At 46.2% G+C, this 17,829-nt stretch overlaps 1 protein-coding gene across 3 annotated transcripts in view; it reads right to left on the bottom strand.

Annotated features, from left to right (window-relative positions):
- The window catches only part of MXD4 (MAX dimerization protein 4), a 38,378-nt gene extending 28,156 nt beyond the window's left edge, over nucleotides 1–10,222 (bottom strand). The window contains exons 1-3 of one of the 3 annotated variants that reach the window (XM_058837449.1): nucleotides 10,065–10,222; nucleotides 9,373–9,472; nucleotides 71–100 (exon numbers count right to left, since the gene is read on the bottom strand). In XM_058837449.1, the coding sequence (XP_058693432.1) occupies nucleotides 71–100; nucleotides 9,373–9,472; nucleotides 10,065–10,128 (194 nt within the window). In that variant the 5' untranslated portion in view covers nucleotides 10,129–10,222. Of the gene's footprint in view, nucleotides 1–70; nucleotides 101–9,372; nucleotides 9,542–10,064 lie in introns of all 3 variants that reach the window. The other 2 variants (XM_058837448.1, XM_058837450.1) reach the window with 2 other exon arrangements.
- Nucleotides 10,223–17,829: the final 7,607 nt, after the last annotated feature.

Raw genomic sequence — 17,829 nt, 5'->3', positions numbered from 1 at the left:
GTTCTTCAATAAACACAGTAATTCAAATGTCAGGCGTACATCTTTTAATTAGCTTTTTTCCAAGACTTACCTATGTTTTTCTAGTTCGTTGTGTGATGACCTATTAAAAAGAGAAAAGAAATATTAGAGAAAGGATAAATAAACAAAGATTTAGAATACTTAAAAGTCAATACCGGCATAAATGGCAAAAGAGTTCTCTAAAATACGTATTTAACATGGATTATGAAACAGCTTTTCTATTAAATTGGTTCACTTTAAGATTCTTCAGGGTATCAACTTAATTTCCATGAGTAAAGTGTAGATTTGGAGGGAATTATAATATATTTGCATTTATTAGTGTTCAATACATTCAGAGACAGAAATGAACATAAAAACTGAGCAGGTTAGTAATAAAAACAGGCCACGAGATTTTTATCTGTGAAGAAAAATTATGAGGGGCAGAAAGTGTTCGAAGATCTAAATGGTAACAGCTAAGAGCAAAAAGCACCCAAAAAGCCAGTTTTCAAGCACACGGAGAAGCAGAAAGAAAATTCAGCAGCTAATCACTGCTGTTGCTGTTGTTGACATCTTAATGGCAACAAAAGAGGAATCCTCTTAATTCTTCTCAGTCTACAAAAAGAAAATAAAACCCAAAAAAATCATAGTCCCTGTACTGACCACAGCAGTATGTTATCCTCTTCCAATCTACTTGGATTAGAGATTTTTTTTCTTCTCCAAGTGATGCCTCGGGTTTTTTGCCATTAGAAAGCAGCCCTAAATTCTTGGAGGATTTTTTTTTTTTTAAACTGATTCAGCTAAAAATATTCATTTTATTTATTTACACAGCTCAGATTAAAAACATTCCTAAAACGAAGTTACTGTCGCTGCTTCAGAACCAGCAATTTTCCGTACTTTCAGTTTTGTCCCACTGAAAACATGCCCAGCACGTAAGAATCAAAAGATGGAGAGGCGGTGGCGGCTTTTAGGGCTGGCAGATTATGTCAGAGCAGCTCTGCTGGAGCCTGCTGCAACCTCAGCCTGCAGCTGGGCACAGGGTGCAGAGTAAGGTGCCTTTGTGCAGGGTGAGTGCACAGTCCCTCCAGGAGCAGAGACATCCCAGGGGGATTAGGGAGCCTTCGTGCACAAATGCTGCCCGGTGCCGAGCTGTCCTGCCTCTCCCTGCACACACCCGAGCTGCTGGATGCTGTGATGGCAGAACATCACTCCAGCCACAGAGAGGGAAAAAGAAAGCAAAGCTCACACAAGAAACATCCAGTGAACAAACTCACAATGCAGCAATGGACCTCAGGCCAGTGCAGCTCCTGATCCTGCAAGGAACTAAGTGAACTGCCCCTCTGCATGTAACACTGAAATGTGTACTGATGCTAATCCACTCCCACCAGAAAGCACCTCAGTCTTGGTACCAAGACATCCATTATGTCAACCATTACCTGGCATCTTTGTCTCAAAAGTCTATGAGTTCTTTATTCTTTATTCTTATGTTTTGGGTTTTTTTTTACACTTGTTGCATCAAGTGATCAAGTAATGTGTGTATTTCTACAATGCCATTTAAGTGCCCCTGACCAATGCAGCAACACTGCAAGTGTTACATACATTTTCTGTGCTACATTAATAGGGCAAGGTGGGCTTGGTCATTTGGCTGTCTTAAGAGGATATTGTTTTTATCTTCTACTCTCTATACAGAGATCAGACTTTCTCCACAATCATTTCTCCACACCAGTGTTCACAAAAATTGACAAAGACTATGCTAAATCCACCAGTATTTATGAAAACACATGGAGAACAGAAGTTCAGGAGAGAACCATTATCCCTGGACACCCTCAACAAGGTCTGTCTAAGGCACTGTTAGTAGGGAACTTTGGAACCAGAGAGGAAATACAGGCTGGCCTGGATTCATCCCTATGACATGAACTCCTTGACATTTCTGGCAATTAAACACAAAGGTGAACACGATCACTCCAGCTGGCCCATTCTGAGCTGCCAGCTCCCAGCAGCTCTGGCGAGCACATGCTGGGACAGCACAGGAACCACTGGCCAAGAAATTCAGCCTGCATGGAGGATTTTGCTGGGCTGAGAGAGGATGCCATGAGCAGCTGTCAGTCCCGCATACAGCACACCTACAGAGCTCCTGTGGTACATGAAGGGTGGCCCTGGTGCTCTCCTGAGGTGTGTCCAGCCAGAGCAGCTCTGGAGCGGCACAGCCGTGGGCGTGCCAGCTGCCAAACCGAGCGGCAGTGACCCTGTGCCTCTTGGCAGAGCTCTTGGGGACACAAAAGCCTCAGCGACGCCTGCAGTGTGCAAACGTGGGCACCAGCCACGCATTTCAGGAGGTGTCGGGGGCTAATGCCCCAACTACCAGGCCCTAGGCAGGAACCAAAACCAGGAGTCCTGACATTTACCTGAGAATTGCTCCATCTACAGAGCAAGTTAAATACCCTATTACAAAGTATGACAGGGGTTTCTTTGGTTGCATTTGCTTTCAGGAGAGATAAGCCTCTCTCGGAATATTGGTTTTTATTTCCTTCACTGTCTACAGCACAGTATATTGCAAGAATATCCATCTCCTGCTGTTTATGCAACCTAAAGTGAGGGAAAATAACGTAAGAACTGGTCTCCACAGAACCCAGTACCCTGTTTCAAAATGGAGTCTTTTATTACCTTAGTAAAGATACGATGTAGGTCACAACTAATAAGCTATATGTATATATATATATATTTATATGAGAGAGACAGATATATGACTGTGGTTTGCAGGCAAATGGTCTGTGGAACCTTTCAGAAACAGCTTCAAGAGAAGGAAGACTTCTGGTGTTTAACTTAGGTTCACTTCACTGAGTTCACATCTCCACAAAAAGCTTGGGGAAGTTGGGGGTAGCAGTGAGGAAAAAAAAAGGGTAAAAAGATTCAGATCAAATAAAGGGAAAAAGCCAACAACAAAAAAAAACTGTAAATCATATGTTCAGAAGGAAGGGATAACAAACACTGGTGCTTTGACTACACTGTTGATCTGAGACAGCTCTAATATCCCTTTAGCAAATGCCAAGTGGTTCACTGATTATAAATTTTATTTGTGAAAAAATTGTCAAAAGAAGATTTGAAAGAACAAGGAGGAACCAAGCAAATGCAGCCATTGGTCTGCAAGATGCTGTGCTACTTCTCACAGCACGTCCCCGGAGCCATCCCTGTCCACCACCTTCCTTTCCCCACACAAGAATTCTAGGTATTGGATTTCAGCTTTTGGTTGATTCAACGTTTAGCAGACACACCTAAGGAATTTGAACAGGTGCTAACTGAGATGAGAAGACTAACACAGAAGAGGCAAAGGCCTCTCCATATCCCCTGCTGCCAGTTTATGGGTGAGCCAGCAGGATCTGCTCACATACATGCTAGATTGAGATTTCACTGTATGCGTGGTGCACGGCCCGTTTCAGTATTCTGACACCTTCTCTACTCCTCCATCCACCTACCCCACCAAACGGGGCATCTGCTCAGCAGGAAGGCAGCAGCTCCTGACAGAAGCAGGGATGTGTGGCAATGCAGCTGAGGTTTATTGCCCTGTGTTAATGGGAGCCAGTCTAGACCGTGACTCACCAATACACTTCCAGTTGCCAACACACTTTAAAGCACTGTAGGGAGCAAAGCAGGGTAGTTAACCAAGTACTTGAAACAGTGGCAGCACCTTGCCAGTGCCAGGGCTTTCTGGTGCAGGCAGGACTGACAGGGTGTTATACAACCCATGTGCAGGATACAACTCCACCTCAGGTGGTGCAGCCGTGTGAACTACACTGCCAGCACTTCACCTTTTGTCCAGGCCAAAAGAGTAAGAACAAACAGAACAAGAAGCTTTACAAGGTGCTATACCTTAAGTGTCTGCATCCAGTTCCCACTCCCAGAAGTGCAGGTGTGTAAAAGCACAATGCCTACACCTGCAGTCTTGTGTGAATGAGACTGTGAGGCTTTTCAGGATCCAGATTCACTTCCAGGAAATTCCCTGTCTACGTACCTAACCTGCCATGGAATGCACCTGAAAATGCTACAGTTCACCCCAAAAAGCACAGATAAACCTGAATATAAGCACACATTCTGCCTATTACTCACTGCATCTGGGTTGTTGGTTTTTTCCATTTGTTTCAAACTGGACACTGCTTACAGCCTGTCAAAGAATAAGCCTGTACGAAATTAATCCACTAAAAATTAATTTTGCATTCTCATCATAGCAAAATTTAACTGGGGTCTGGGAACCAGGCACACTGGCACAGCCTTGATGCAGAGTTCTGGCTCTGGGATTGCATTCAAGTTGGTGCTGCCACATGTTTGCAGTGGCCAGGTCTGAACGTGCTTCTAACACGGTGGCAATTTGTTTTCCTCAACTGCACAAGCAGTGCAGCTCCCAAACATCGCAGACCTACTGCAGTTCCTCAGGGGGGACAGGTCCTTTGGTGAAATCTGTTGCATTGGGACTAAAATGCATTATTTTGGAACCAAATGTGGCAATATCAATTGCTGTGCTAGCTTTAGGAAGGCAAATTGAGAAAGATCTATCAAATTCAGAAATCCAGGTGAAAATTCAGAGGAGCTGTGTCTGCACAGCTTGCTTTGCAGTGTTTTATTCTTGGCCTCTCACTAAAAAATAAAAAAATAAAAAAATAAAAAAATTAAGGAAAAATAAAACAAAAATCAGGCCCCCAATCCCTAAGCTGCTTAGTGTGGGCACAGAAAAACATCTGCTGAGAGCAAGGGGCTCACTCTGCGGGCCACAGGTTCACCCTCACCATGAGCCAACATCAACAGAGGAATTTGGACATTAGGCTCTGTTTTTATTTGAAAATCCAAATGCCGCTTTCATCTTTTTCTGCATATAACCCTTTGCCAGAACACAGCACGAAGTACATGTCTATTTATATAACATATGAGCAAAAATATTAATTAATTAATAGACACAGAAGATATATTTATAAACCGACATTTATTTTGCTCCCTCTCCTTCAATAAACCAGCTCCTAAATTAACAGGCCAAACACACTGCACCACCGGCATTCAATTCCTTTCTCTGAAAGTAAATTTAACCGTGACCTCAGTAGACTGGCATCTAACACTAAGATTTTGGTTTTCATTTTACCTTATTTCTGACCCTTTCATGGCGAAGCAGCTGCCTGAGCTTCCCGGTGCATGGGCAGACACACACCTCAAACCCACACACAGCTCAAGGTACCTAACACCTGGTGAGTGTCACTCAGCCAGGGCAGAAGAAAGCTCAGTTATCTGCAGGATTGCATGTTCCTCTGTCAGAGTGCTTTGCCTTGTGAGCAAACGTCACCAAATTTCAGATTTGTGTCGCATTCCTCCTTGGCACATCGCACACGTGTCACTTATCTGTTTCTTTGGAGCAAAAACCAAGCTCGACTTTTGAATATTTGCTATTAACATTTCCAAAGTACAACAGCAATAAATCCAGCTGGTTTATGCCTTTTTTTAATTCTAAGTACACCTTAACAAGAATTATCAGACTGCATGGCACTGCTTTAAGAACTACATACAGCCACTGCTCTGCGGAGACATTTATTACACTATAGTCAAGTACCTTGTAAGTAGTATTGTAACAAGATGCGACCTAGGTTTACCTTCTTGCAAAAGGTAATATTGTGGCTTTCTCTAATCTCCTGTCCTCTTTGCAAAACAAGAATCCAGTTTCATTTGCCAGAGGATTTTTGTCAAAATTACTGGAGGAAACAAGTCTGAATCTCAGCTGAGGACATGGTATGAACAGCAAACCAAAATGAAAACAAAGCAGTTTGGTTTGTGTGACATGGGAAAGGGCACATCACGGGAAACTGAGAAGAAAACATGTAAGATCAAGACATTTTATTGTGCAAGTGAAACAGAAATGGCTAAAAACTGTACCTGATTGCTACCAATAACATCGAGAATATTGTTTATCAACACACTGCTAACAACCACTTTCAATTTTGATTCAAAGCTAACAGTGGACAAAGCAAAACTATTCAATTCCTACAGTGGACAGAAAGCTTATAGATTTTGGTTATTTAAATGTAATTCTGCCGGTATTTTTCCCTGCACAAATCGAAACCTGCCAAAATTACTTCTCACTCAATTTCAGTCAAGAGGCCAGCAAGCTTTTAGCCCAGACCTGAGCATCCCGTTCAAAGGGCTGGCAGCCTCCTGCCCCTTCTCCTGCGGGTCTGGGCCTCACCAGCCATCCACAAGGGACGGAGGTCTCATCCTGCAGTTTCTTACATGAACATCAGCAGCACCTCGGCAGAGGAAGGAGGGGCCCATTGGTGCCCTTGCTGAAGCCCAGGGCAGCTGGAATCCATCCCTGCCCGTCGCCCAGCCCGCGGCGCCCGGCCAACACACCTGTGCTACACGGGGTATGCTCTTCCCCCCACAGGCAGGCACACGGGGGGGAAAACACAGAACAAAGAAGAGTACAGCACACCAGGCTTCCTCACATCTGACAGTTTTTCTCCGCCTTTCCTCTTTTCTGATTTTCCAAGAATAAGGAGATGTTTTTCATGCTTTTATATATGTATACCTCATAAGGCATGAAAAAAACCAACGTATGTGCATACATACATCTCTCACTTTTTAATCTGATCAGATGCTGCAAGCAGCAGGATACAAAAATAGATAATGAAAACAACAATGCCCCTGCAGATTTGAAATGTGCAGTTAGCTGCTCCTTTCCTACTCCTCCAACCTTAAGTATGTATTTTTAATCCAGAAAAACAATGAAATAATAAGGCACGAATTTCAGACACGTATGCAATCCCCTGTATGCAATCAGATGCCTCCCTGCATCTAATGCTCCAAAACCAGTGAGTCTGGAAAATGGCTAAAGTGGAACAACACGGACAAACATTTTGCTCGGTGGTTCACATCACCCACGACCACTCCAGATCCTCTGAACTTTGGCCAGTCGTCTCCCTCTGTTAATCTTTGAGTTGCTTAGGAAGAATTAACTGTGTTTCCAAAAATTCACTCTAGTCTGGGGCTCAGCCTTTACAGCCTCTAAGCTCCAAATAATAATAAAACACTGATGCTGGTGTACATCATGTATTTTGCACTGCATATTTAAATGCGAGGGTAATTTCTCCCCTGCAAATCTAAGCATGCAGGCAAACCTGAGCAGCAATTGCTGGACACAGGTACAAAGCCCATAAGGACAATGCAGAGGTACCCACAGGGCCCTCCTGCTACCCCTCAGTCCCTGAAGGAACAGGGAGCTGCATTAAAGCGATGTGCCTCTGCTTCCCGCACGGCCAGCAAGCCTGGTGGCCGTGCTGAACCAAACCAGCCACTGTCCCGGCAGTGTCCACGCTGGAAACCATTCCCTGACAAACACTGTCCTGTCCTGTAACACAGATAACCCACCCCTCATCTCATCACTGCAGCTAGAAGAAAAGAAAGTGTTGAGTAAATGTACACATTGCACATTGCAGGATGGCATTTTCGAAGGCTGCCACTGCTATGGAATGAGAACCAGAGCAAAACACTAAACGGGTAAATAAATACAAATCTGCAGGCAGGAAAAAAAGCAGGAAGGTAACTGTATGTGGATGTGTGTGCCTCAACTTTAATAACACTAGCAAATCTGTAACCAGAAATCTTTTAATTCTGCTGTATTTGATAGATTACAAATCCTCTCCTAAAAAGTCCTGAAAGCAGCTTACAATTCAGACAAATAACTATTTTGCTGCGGATGACAAGAGCCCTAAGAACGGAAACGATGGAATAATAGCTCTGTAAGTAACACAGATTTCTTGAATGCAAGAGACAGACAAGAAATCTGTACAATTCAAGGAGCAATTCACAGCTGGAAAACTTACGAAATCTGTTTTGAAGTTTTTTTAAAGGCAGTGAGCATACTTTATATGAAAATAATTTAAAATCTTAAAGAGAAAAGTGTCTCAGGACACTCCTCCTGCTCCTGATGACTTTCTCCTTTAAAATGAACTGTCTTCTCACGCTCCATGATGAGACAAAGAATTCAACTAAAACTAAAAACAAAGTAGGAGTACTGCAATTAACAGCCCCCAAAATGGTTGCCTTGCTTGGAGCAGGGGCATGGGGGCACAATTTGCTCCCCCTCGGTAATCTTCGAGGCACACTGCTCGGCCACAGCAGGCACCACCAGGGCGCTCAGCAGCTCGTGTTTCTGCTCAAGGAGGGAGTTCGTCAGCTTTTGATTTCGGTTTGCACCCCCGGTGCCCCACGAGCAGCTCCTGGCCATCTGCCGGGCACCTCCCCAGCACCATCCGAGCCGGCCGCAGGATGCCCTCCGGAGCAGCGAGAGCGGGCCTGCCGAGACTCACTGCTCCTTTGGAAAACAAGTCACGTGCAAAGCAAGTTCATTTTAGGCTATTCTACAGGAGCCACCATCCAGCATGACCATGCAGAGCAGAGCCTGCGCCGGGGAGAGCATCTCTGCCCCGGGACGAGGCGAGGCCCAGCAGGGCACGCTCCTCGGTCCTCTCCGGAGCAGCCCTGGAGGAGCGGAGCGGAGCAGGCTGAGCCCAGGGCTGGGCTCGCTCCTGGCAGGGGCCGGCAGTGTCCCCGTAAGACAGCCAGCCTCCCGCACGTACACAGCCGCTGCCCGAGCAGCAAACAAAGCTGCGGAGCCTGCGCACAGCAGCGCTCGGCTCGTGCCATCGCAGCGCAGGTAGCGGCTGCGGGGCAGCAAAGGAACGGCGGCGGCCGAGGGCGGATGGGCGATAACCGGGAGCGACAACAGGCGAGCCGCGCTCCCCGGCGGATCTGCGTGCGGCGGCCGGGCGGAAGGGCTGGCGAGCGGGCGCTGCAGCACAGCCCCCGGGGAGGTCAAGCTCGCTCCGGCACCTTCTCAGCCCGAAGCTCCCGGAGAGGCCGGAGGGCGTGCGGAGTGTCCCCCCCGCCGCCCCGCACACGCTCCCCGCCCCGGAGCCCAGCGCCGCCGCAACCGGAGGCTGCATCTGCCCGGGCTGCCATGGGGGAGGCGGCCGGCTCGCTGCCTGTGGTTTATAAATGAGTGCCGGGGGGGAAATTAGGTGCCATGCAAAGAGAAATCTGGGTGGCGATTATGGTGTTAATGTCTGCAGCAAAAGCCGCTGTCGGCGAGCGCGGAGCAGAAGGAGCGATGAGGGCGGATGGTTCTGAAGTGCAGTGAGTACTAAGGAGATGGTGTACGCGTGGCAGTGTTTATATGAGAGATCAAAACAGAGCCAAGCCCATCCAGGGGAAAAATGGCGACTACCGGGATGGGGAAAACTGAGACACCGGATTAGTTATTATTTTTCATAAATGTATGCACTGCAAATAAGCTAGACACATTGGAAAAGCTGACGATTCATTCTGAAAAAGCGGTGCGTCTATTACCTGTTATTCTGGGATTTTCTGGCCATGGTGCCTGCCTTTGTTTTCTTTCTGGAATAGTCACTATCGAAGGGTAACACTGATGCATAGCCATGTTCTGCTTCTAGGGACAAAGTCAGCATTAGTGGCAATATATTTTTTCCATGCAATTTTTTCCTCCTTTGCAGGAACGCTAGGGTAAAGAACAGAATTTTTTCCGGTTGATTTGTTTGGATTTTATTCTGGCATCTCTTAAAGAAGCGAGACAAAAAAACGTAACTCGGTAAACCAAAGGGGGGAAAAAAAACCAACACCGAAGTGTCGAAATTAGGAAGATTATTGGAGTGCACATTAAAAACGAGGCGGATCATGCAAACCCTTGTCACGCTGCGCTGGGGGAGGGGAGCTGCCATACAATCACCGACTGCCACACACGGAGCGGCGAGAGGGATCCTGAGCGCTGCCACACGCACCGTCCCCATCCAGGGCGGCACAAACAACCCCCTTCTGGTTTGCTTGGGGGGTTAGATATTAAAAAAAGCCAAGATCCGAGCAGCGATGCTCCCCCAGCGCGGTGCCGCTGGCGCAGCCCGGGTCCCCCCCGGGCAGGTGCGGGCTCGGGGCCGCTGCCCCGGCCCGGCCGCCGCACAACAAAGGCCGAGAGCGGCTGGGAGCGCCTGCGGGTGCCTGACCGACTGCCCGCCTGCGCCCTGTACCTCGGTCTCTTCGCTCCAAGTACTCGGCCGCTTCCAGGAGGATTAACAGGGAGTTCAATTCCATGGCTGCCCGTCCCGAGCCCCCCGCGCCGAGTTCACGCGCGGGGACTCCCGAGCCCCCGGTTTTAAGGCACCTACATTTGACACAACAGCGGACGGGCAGCCCGCGCAGCCAATGGCGAGCGGCGGACGGCTGCGGGGCGGGACTTAAGGGGGCGTCCGGACCAATCGGCCGCCAGAGCCCCCCCCCGCCGGGGCAGGGGATGTTGACAGATCCCCGCCGCCCGCGCCCATTGGCTGCCCGTGTAGTAACAATTTAGAAGCCGAAGCTTAGCAACAGCACGTGGTGGCCCGGCCCCCTCACCCGCTCATTGGCCACTTCCTTGCATGTTAAGAAGGCAGCGGCCGCGCATTGGTGCGCGGAGCGTCATGCAAATGAGGGCGGGGAAGGGGGCCAATGGGGCGGGAGGCGCGTGCCGCGCGGCGGGAGGCGGGGAGCGAGGAGCGGGCAGCCAATGGGCGGGAGGGGGCGTGGCGTTGCCGTGAGGAAGAGGTAGGCGGAGGGCGGAGCCGACGGAGGCTCCGCCCCCTCGCACGCGCCGGGCGGGCACGGGGGAAGCGTGAGGGAAATCGGGAAAAAGGGACAGTGTGGCGGCGGAGCGTCCCGTGCGGCAGAGTATGGCAGAAAATGAACGGGAACCAAAAAGACGATACAAACGGGACCCCGGAGGGGCTCTAAAAATGTGCCTGGCACGTGCATCCGTGACCCCTTGCGGTGCTCAGGCGAGAGAGGAAGACGGCAGCGCTGTAAAAACACGCACAGGGATGTAAGAGAATTACTGAACTCTACACAATGGCCTAACCTGCTGAAAAAGAGAAACAGTGGAAAGCTCTCAAAAATGCAGCCAGAGTTCCTGCCAGCCTGCCAGCCCTTGCCAGCATATTCAGCTGCCTTTCGTCATCTGGATGCACAGAAGCCGTGTACCAGAATAGCCTGGCTCCCGGCACACAGGCTGAGCAGGAAGAGCTCAGCACCTTTCCTGTCCACACCATCCTATTTGTGCTGCTAACTCTGCATCCTTATCTCAGATAGCTGCTGCACAGCTGTTGCCTAAAACTGGTTGGTTTTAACACGAGCAAGTGTAGTTTTAAAATAGGCATATTTTAAGCTGTGCTGTGATCACACATTGGTACATCTTCAGGCCAAAAGTGCTGAAGCTTGTAATCGGTCCTCCTGCAGGATTGCTCTTGGTCCCATTGGTTTTAATTGAAGTGTTTAGGTAAGAGCTATCCAGCATATAGGATGGATGCAGAGTGTTGTCCTGTGTGTTTATTCCTTGGCAAAAGATGTCAGCCAGAGTTTCCTTTTAAGAGTTTTATAGCGATTCAGATTAAAACAAGGATTGTGGTTTACTGTTTTTACAGCATTGTGGTAAAGCCACATATACATTACACCTGATCTTGTATTAGTCTGTATCTTGTTGCCCCAGATGCACAACTGTAATGTGGCTCTTGAACATTGCTGAAACACAGATAACATTTTACTGCTATTTGGTCCAGGCACCATGGATGAGAGAAAATACGAGGCAGTGAAGAAAGCAGCATTGTGATTGTAGTTTAAGAGAATTTTGTATGTTTGGGAAAAGTCTGACTGTGAATTACAAAGCAAAAGGGAATTTGGTGCATAGATTGCAAAGGTAAAAAAAATTGCTGTAACATTTTCCACTTGCTGCTTGAACTGTTGAAATCCTGCTGCATGTGGGTGAGACAGTACAGTTTTTACTGTAAACTCATTGAACCTTATGGCAGTTTTGCTGTTAACTGGAAGTAGGTTTAGACACTATTTGACATTGCCTTCTGTTACAAAACAGCAAAACCATATATGCACAGGTCTGCTTTGTCCACACAGGAAGGAAAGTTCCCTTTGCCTGACCACATACGTAGGGGACTTAGTGAGGAAGATGCAGAGATGCACAGACAAGGCATCATTGTTCTCTGCTGCATCCACAGCAGTATCTCAGATCTTCAGAACACGTATATTTATATAATAGTATACAGGTCTAAGTGGCCTTAAACTGTTTTGTACACATGCTGTAGAATAGCTCATATATCCAGAAAGGCAGATGAATGTGCTAGGTATGTAAATGCTTCTGTGAAAGCCCAGGATTCAGGTATGGATTTATTGAGGTTCTGAATGCTGAAAGCTCTGCCTCACCATACTGTAAGCACACAATTTTACCTGGAAAAAAACCTCTGGAAACACAGGGGTATAACAAATACTGCACAAGACAGTGCTTCAGGAGGGTACACTGCCTGAGCTGAGCACCCTGCCCTCACCAGACAAACCTTGGAGCTTGGACTGATCCAGCTGCTGAGCTGAAGCTGCCCTCAGCCTCCCCTGCACTCCCCAGTACCCAAACTCAGCATCTCTAACCACTCCCAAAGTAAAAACCATTGCTCTCTCTGCTTTCAAATGTGGACAGAAGTATTTGGAAGACAGTTGTTTTAAGGAGATTGAGCACAATTTCACACTGATATTGGCATTTTCCAGGGCCTTGTGCCTCCACACTTCACTGCATGGAAGGTCTTTTTTGGTAGGTGAGGAACCACTGAAGCCAGCTGGACTATGGAGAAAGTGTTGTGCAAAACAGGGGCCAGTGCCATCACAAGAGGAACCTGATCTCTGATCGTCATGGCTCTCAGCCTCAGGAGTCATAAACTGTGTTAGTCTGCTGGAGCTGTAAGTGTGTATGTAACCCCACGCACCCATAAAGCCCCTGCAGATGAAATCCAGGATAAATCCACACACATTTGGGAAGGACAGGGCTGGCTCATACCTCACAACCGGTGGCACACATTCACCCATAGCTGCATTGAAGAAGGAACACAGCAACCATGTGTTAGTGCTGAGAGGTTTAATCATGATTATTATGAGGGGTGAACTCAGCTGAGTCCTTCTCAGGAGGCACCATAAAAGCTTTTAAAATACCAAGAAGGAATCATTCTGGATCTGGTTTTATTTGTGTCGGGGAACCAGGACTAGTTTTGGTGGTGTCAGCACGGGTGCAGAGGTGTAAAATGGGTGTGAAAGAAGATCAACCAAATTACTTTAAGAACTGAAGGAGAGGCTCTAAGATAGAAGTGCTCGAAGGCTTTGCAGATTTGTGTCTCTAAATAGCTTTCTTCCATTTCTATGAGCAAGCAGCAGGAACAGCTGAGTGCTAAAGAAACAGCTGGCCTTCAGTGATAAGGGGTAGCTGTCACTTCATTGTGAAGTCTGAAAAACTTTATATTTAGAAGCAGAAGGGAGAGCCATCAGCAGCCACACCCTGAAACCTGAACTGTTTTGCAGTTTCTTTGCCGCCTGCACTTGGTGATTGGAATGGTAATATTTACAATTTTAAATGTTACAGTGTCTTTCCTTTCCAAAATCTGTCCTCTAGCATGACTTGGCATGTAAGATCAGTGACATCAGAACTGTTGACTGCCCTGAGCTGTGGTGAGGACAGAGATCTGAAGCTGATGATCAATAATTCAAGAAACTTCATTCGCTATTTCCCACGTATGGCCTTAAAGAAATAATTAGGCCTACCCTGCTTTTCAGATTTGGGTCATTGAATCTGCTGCATGTTTCTTTCTTTTCTCTTTTAAAATTCCATACTACATCATATCCTTGTGTCCAGGGATAAGCCCTTCACTGTGCCTTGGACTCCATCCCTCTGTTTTCTTGGGTGTTGAAAGGTTTAAATGATTAGCAAAGACTAACTCATCTGCCCACATATGAGGGGATCTACACTCAGGGCTGGCACTGACAAGTTTCATCTCCCTGACTCAGTATCCCAAATTCCATTTAATTCTTCATCTTACCTGTGATTCAGATCATGAACTCTGTTTCCTAGATACAGAAACCAAAACACCTGAAAGTTGAAGGTGGAACTTTTGGAGGAAGTTTCAAAAATAACAATTTTGTTGGTGCCCAAGCCCAGTTTGAGACACTTTGATTCTATTTACTCTGCCAAGTAAAGCAGTTCTCCACCCCAATCTCAAATGGCAGGTGTCACTGCATCTGCTTGGCCCTGTATCTAGACTGCTACTGGTGCACATGTGGCTTTTAGTCATCATTTTACTTTGTGTGTGGTTTGCTTTTAGTTTGGGGTGGTTTCTCAAAGTTCAAAGTACCCAAAGATGGGTGGCAGCACATGAGAGAGCTGTTTTCAGACCTTAAGCTGAGGATACATGAAGGTGTGTGGGGTGTCGGGGTTAATGAGTTGCTGCTGCAGTGTTGAAGGACTGTGTCCTGTGGAGGAGTCATGTCTGTGCAATCTCACCCCATGAGCTTTCTGGGTTGGTCCTCGACCTGTCATACCCCTTGAGCTGCACCCAGGCGTTGGCTTGGCAAAGAGCTTGGTCCAAGGATCACAACAACAAATAGTATGGATACTGTGGATTCCTGTGGACCTGAGTGGCTTCCATGCATTTGGTGGGCTCTCTGTGTGAAGCTCACTAGCCCAGCTTGCTGCCTGGCCTTGACCAGTTGTTTGCTGCAGTGTTTGAATCACCAGCTTTTCCAAAGCAGTTGAATTTTTCCTGATTTTGCTTGGGATTTAGCATGGGCTTATGTAATGCTATGGTACACACATGCTTGAAAGCCAAATCTAAAAAGTACTTCAAACTGAATGCCAGTCCCTTGTAACGTTCTTTTCCTGTTAATTGCTGTTATTATGAAAGACAACATTTGTATCTTAGTGTCCTTGAGAGTTTGGCTGCAGGGAGCTCGCATGCCCCTCTCTGGCAGCACTCCCTAGCCAGCGAGACATGCAGTGCCCTGACGCCAGGCCCTGCAGCCATTCCTGTGCGCAGGCATGAAATTATTCTTAACTGATTGAAGTGAAGCATAGATTGAAAAGCTTGAGAGACACTGCTTTATTCCATCATCCTGCTCTGCCTAAACTATGCCTGGCAATTTTAAATAGCGTCATCCTAAAAATTCCCTCTGACACTGCCACACTGAAAGTGCTTTACAGAAGGCAGTGGTATCACTGCTTTCATTTTAAAAGACAAAAAGGAAATGAGACGGGGCAAAACAACTGGCCAGTACCACTCAGCAAAGGCAGGGCAAGGGCTGGGAGGATGGCTGGGCATCCCAGTGCCCAGTCTGGCTTGAATGGCATTATGATATACTGCAGTATAAGGATTTGTTATATTATTTCAGATCTGAATCTCAGAGATGTCATGGCCTTATTTCATTCCCTTGGTGTAGGAAAAAGGCTTTGTATTGCATTAATCTTCCACAAGGGGCCTTGTGTACACTTGTATTGCATTAAGCTTCCACAAAATATATAGACAAGCGCAGTGCAAAGAGGCTTTGAAGAAATCATGGCTCAGACCCACTTTGTTCAAGTGCTTTTGGGTGGCATAGGCATCTGCCTGAGGTCACTGCTTGAATGAACTGGCAAATTAAACATTTCTCCTTTAGCTGATAAAATCAGGCCTTCTTATTGTGTGACTTTGACACAAACACATCATATAGAAGTAAAAGAATATTCTACCTCACTGTGAACATCTTCTAAGCTGCCTTGATGCTTAGCACCCTGCTGCAGTCCAGGACAGACAGAGAAGAAGAGCAGGGTTGTGCATTTGTGCTACCAAACAGAGCTGAAAACGCCTGCCTTTAGCAAACAGAATGTTCACTAAAGGAGAGAGGAAACTGTGAGCTTTATGAACAAAATCAGGCAGTGGTAACACAGTCTCAATTACAGAAAACAGCATTTTCTTACCCAAGGTACCTGCATTCTGTGTATCTGTCAGTCGTGTCTTCTGAGTTTATAGGAAGAAGCCCAAATGAATTTGTATTGGTTTTTGGTGTGAAAATCCATCAAGATATGGAAGAATGAGTTCATGCATCCTATAGAGACCAACAAAGTAGTTAGCAGCCATTAATCTACAGTATATTCGTTACGGAGGAGGAACCAAGAAAGAAAAAGTTGTATTTACAAATTTAAGCATGGAGATTTTTCACCTGGGTGCTTGGACATGCAAAATCTACTGAGTTTTAATCTGGGTGAATCAGCTAATGAAATGAGAAGGAAATCAGAGCTGCAATGCCTTTCCATAAACCCACTCTCCAGGAACCAAGTGCATGCATACCTATATGGGAGAACAGGTTTTTTCAGAGGACAGATATCTGTAACATATTAATAGGGCTGCAGCAATTATGTATGCAAATTGTTGAGTTCTGTTCCCAGTAGGGAAAAAATAATACCTAATGTGGCTGATGCAAATCTGCTGCCAGCCATAGGATTCTATCATTTGTATCAGCTGTGATGGAACCAAGTGAATCTGTGATGGGAAGATTGCGAGCACATCCCGTATTGTACAGTAATGATAATACACTGCATTTCTATAGCGTGTCCAACTCACGCATTTTAAACTGCTTAGCCAAGATTTTCCAGTTCAGGCATTTAATAGATATTAATAATTAGGCAAATAAAATGCTGTTCAGCTGAATGAGGGAGGAATCAGTATTGATCCCGAGCCTCATGCTGCTGGTATATTAGGTCAGTATTATCATGCTGGAGATAAGAGAGCTCGTCCATCAATACACACGTTTGAGAGAAGATCAAAACAGCCCAGGTGGTAAATAACCTGGACACTTGCCTGCAGGACCTAAAATTAGAGATCAGCACAAAGACTTGGCAGGTGAGAACTCAGCAGATGCTGTCTTATCTCTCTATTTGCTTTGGAAGATTGGGGCTGACCCAAAACATGTTGAAATCAATTTGTATCGTCTCCTTTATTTCAATTGGCTATGCACTAGCCTCTAATCAGTTGTGGACCTAATCAAATGATTTTTCTCATTGCCAGCTAATTACTCCTATGGAGAAATTAAACTGAATGCTAGATGAGAACTCTGTAGGAACTGTATCTATACTGTATATAGTTTAGAATAAAAAATTATGCGCTTGATTTCACACTGTCTTACAATCTCTTATTCCACCTAAAACAAGGACAATTTCCCACTCTTTTATTGGTTTGAGTATGGAATTTGAGTGAAGAGTCAAGTGAAATGACTGTAACAAGCTCCCTTCCTTATGCAACAAAAACCAGCTACTGCAAGCAGGAAATCATCGGCTTTGAGAATCCAAGAGAGGAAGAAGCAATGCATTTAAATTGCAACAAGGAGGTCGGATATCAACAAAATATTCTGTTGGTGACGACCGTGAACATGGGGCTGGGACACCTGGAGAGCCTTTGGCACCTCCAGCTTGGCTCCAGCCCCAGGCAGGGGATGGAGCACCCAGAGACTTCCTGGGCCATTGTTGCCAGTGCCTGGTTGGAGTTCTGCCACAATTTGTGGAAAAATGCAAGGACAAGGACAAATTCAGTGCCATTGCTTTGTGCTGATGGGCCATTTGTTCTTTTTGACACATGGCAAAGCAGGAAACATGAAAATGTGAAATCTGCAATTAATTAGATAATGGGAAATCAATCATGCTGGTAAGTATCTAAATGTTGTCAGACTCCAGCTATAGCTTTGTGGATAGGACTGATTTAGTGATCACTTTCTTTAGGGATCACAAGTCAAAGTCTGCATAGGTCTGGCCAACTGATCCTATGTGCAGCTTCCCTGTAATAATTCCCAGCTAAACCTTCAAGCTGAGTGTTGGGTAAGAGGCATTGCATGAGGCACTGAATTTCAACAAAGGGAAGATCTTTGCTCAACAATCCCAAAAAACTTCTTTGACATCATGGAGGGGAAAAGAAA

This window comes from Poecile atricapillus, chromosome 4 (genome assembly GCF_030490865.1).
Source record: "Poecile atricapillus isolate bPoeAtr1 chromosome 4, bPoeAtr1.hap1, whole genome shotgun sequence".
NCBI lineage: Eukaryota > Metazoa > Chordata > Aves > Passeriformes > Paridae > Poecile > Poecile atricapillus.
This window is presented reverse-complemented; position numbering and strand designations above follow the sequence as displayed.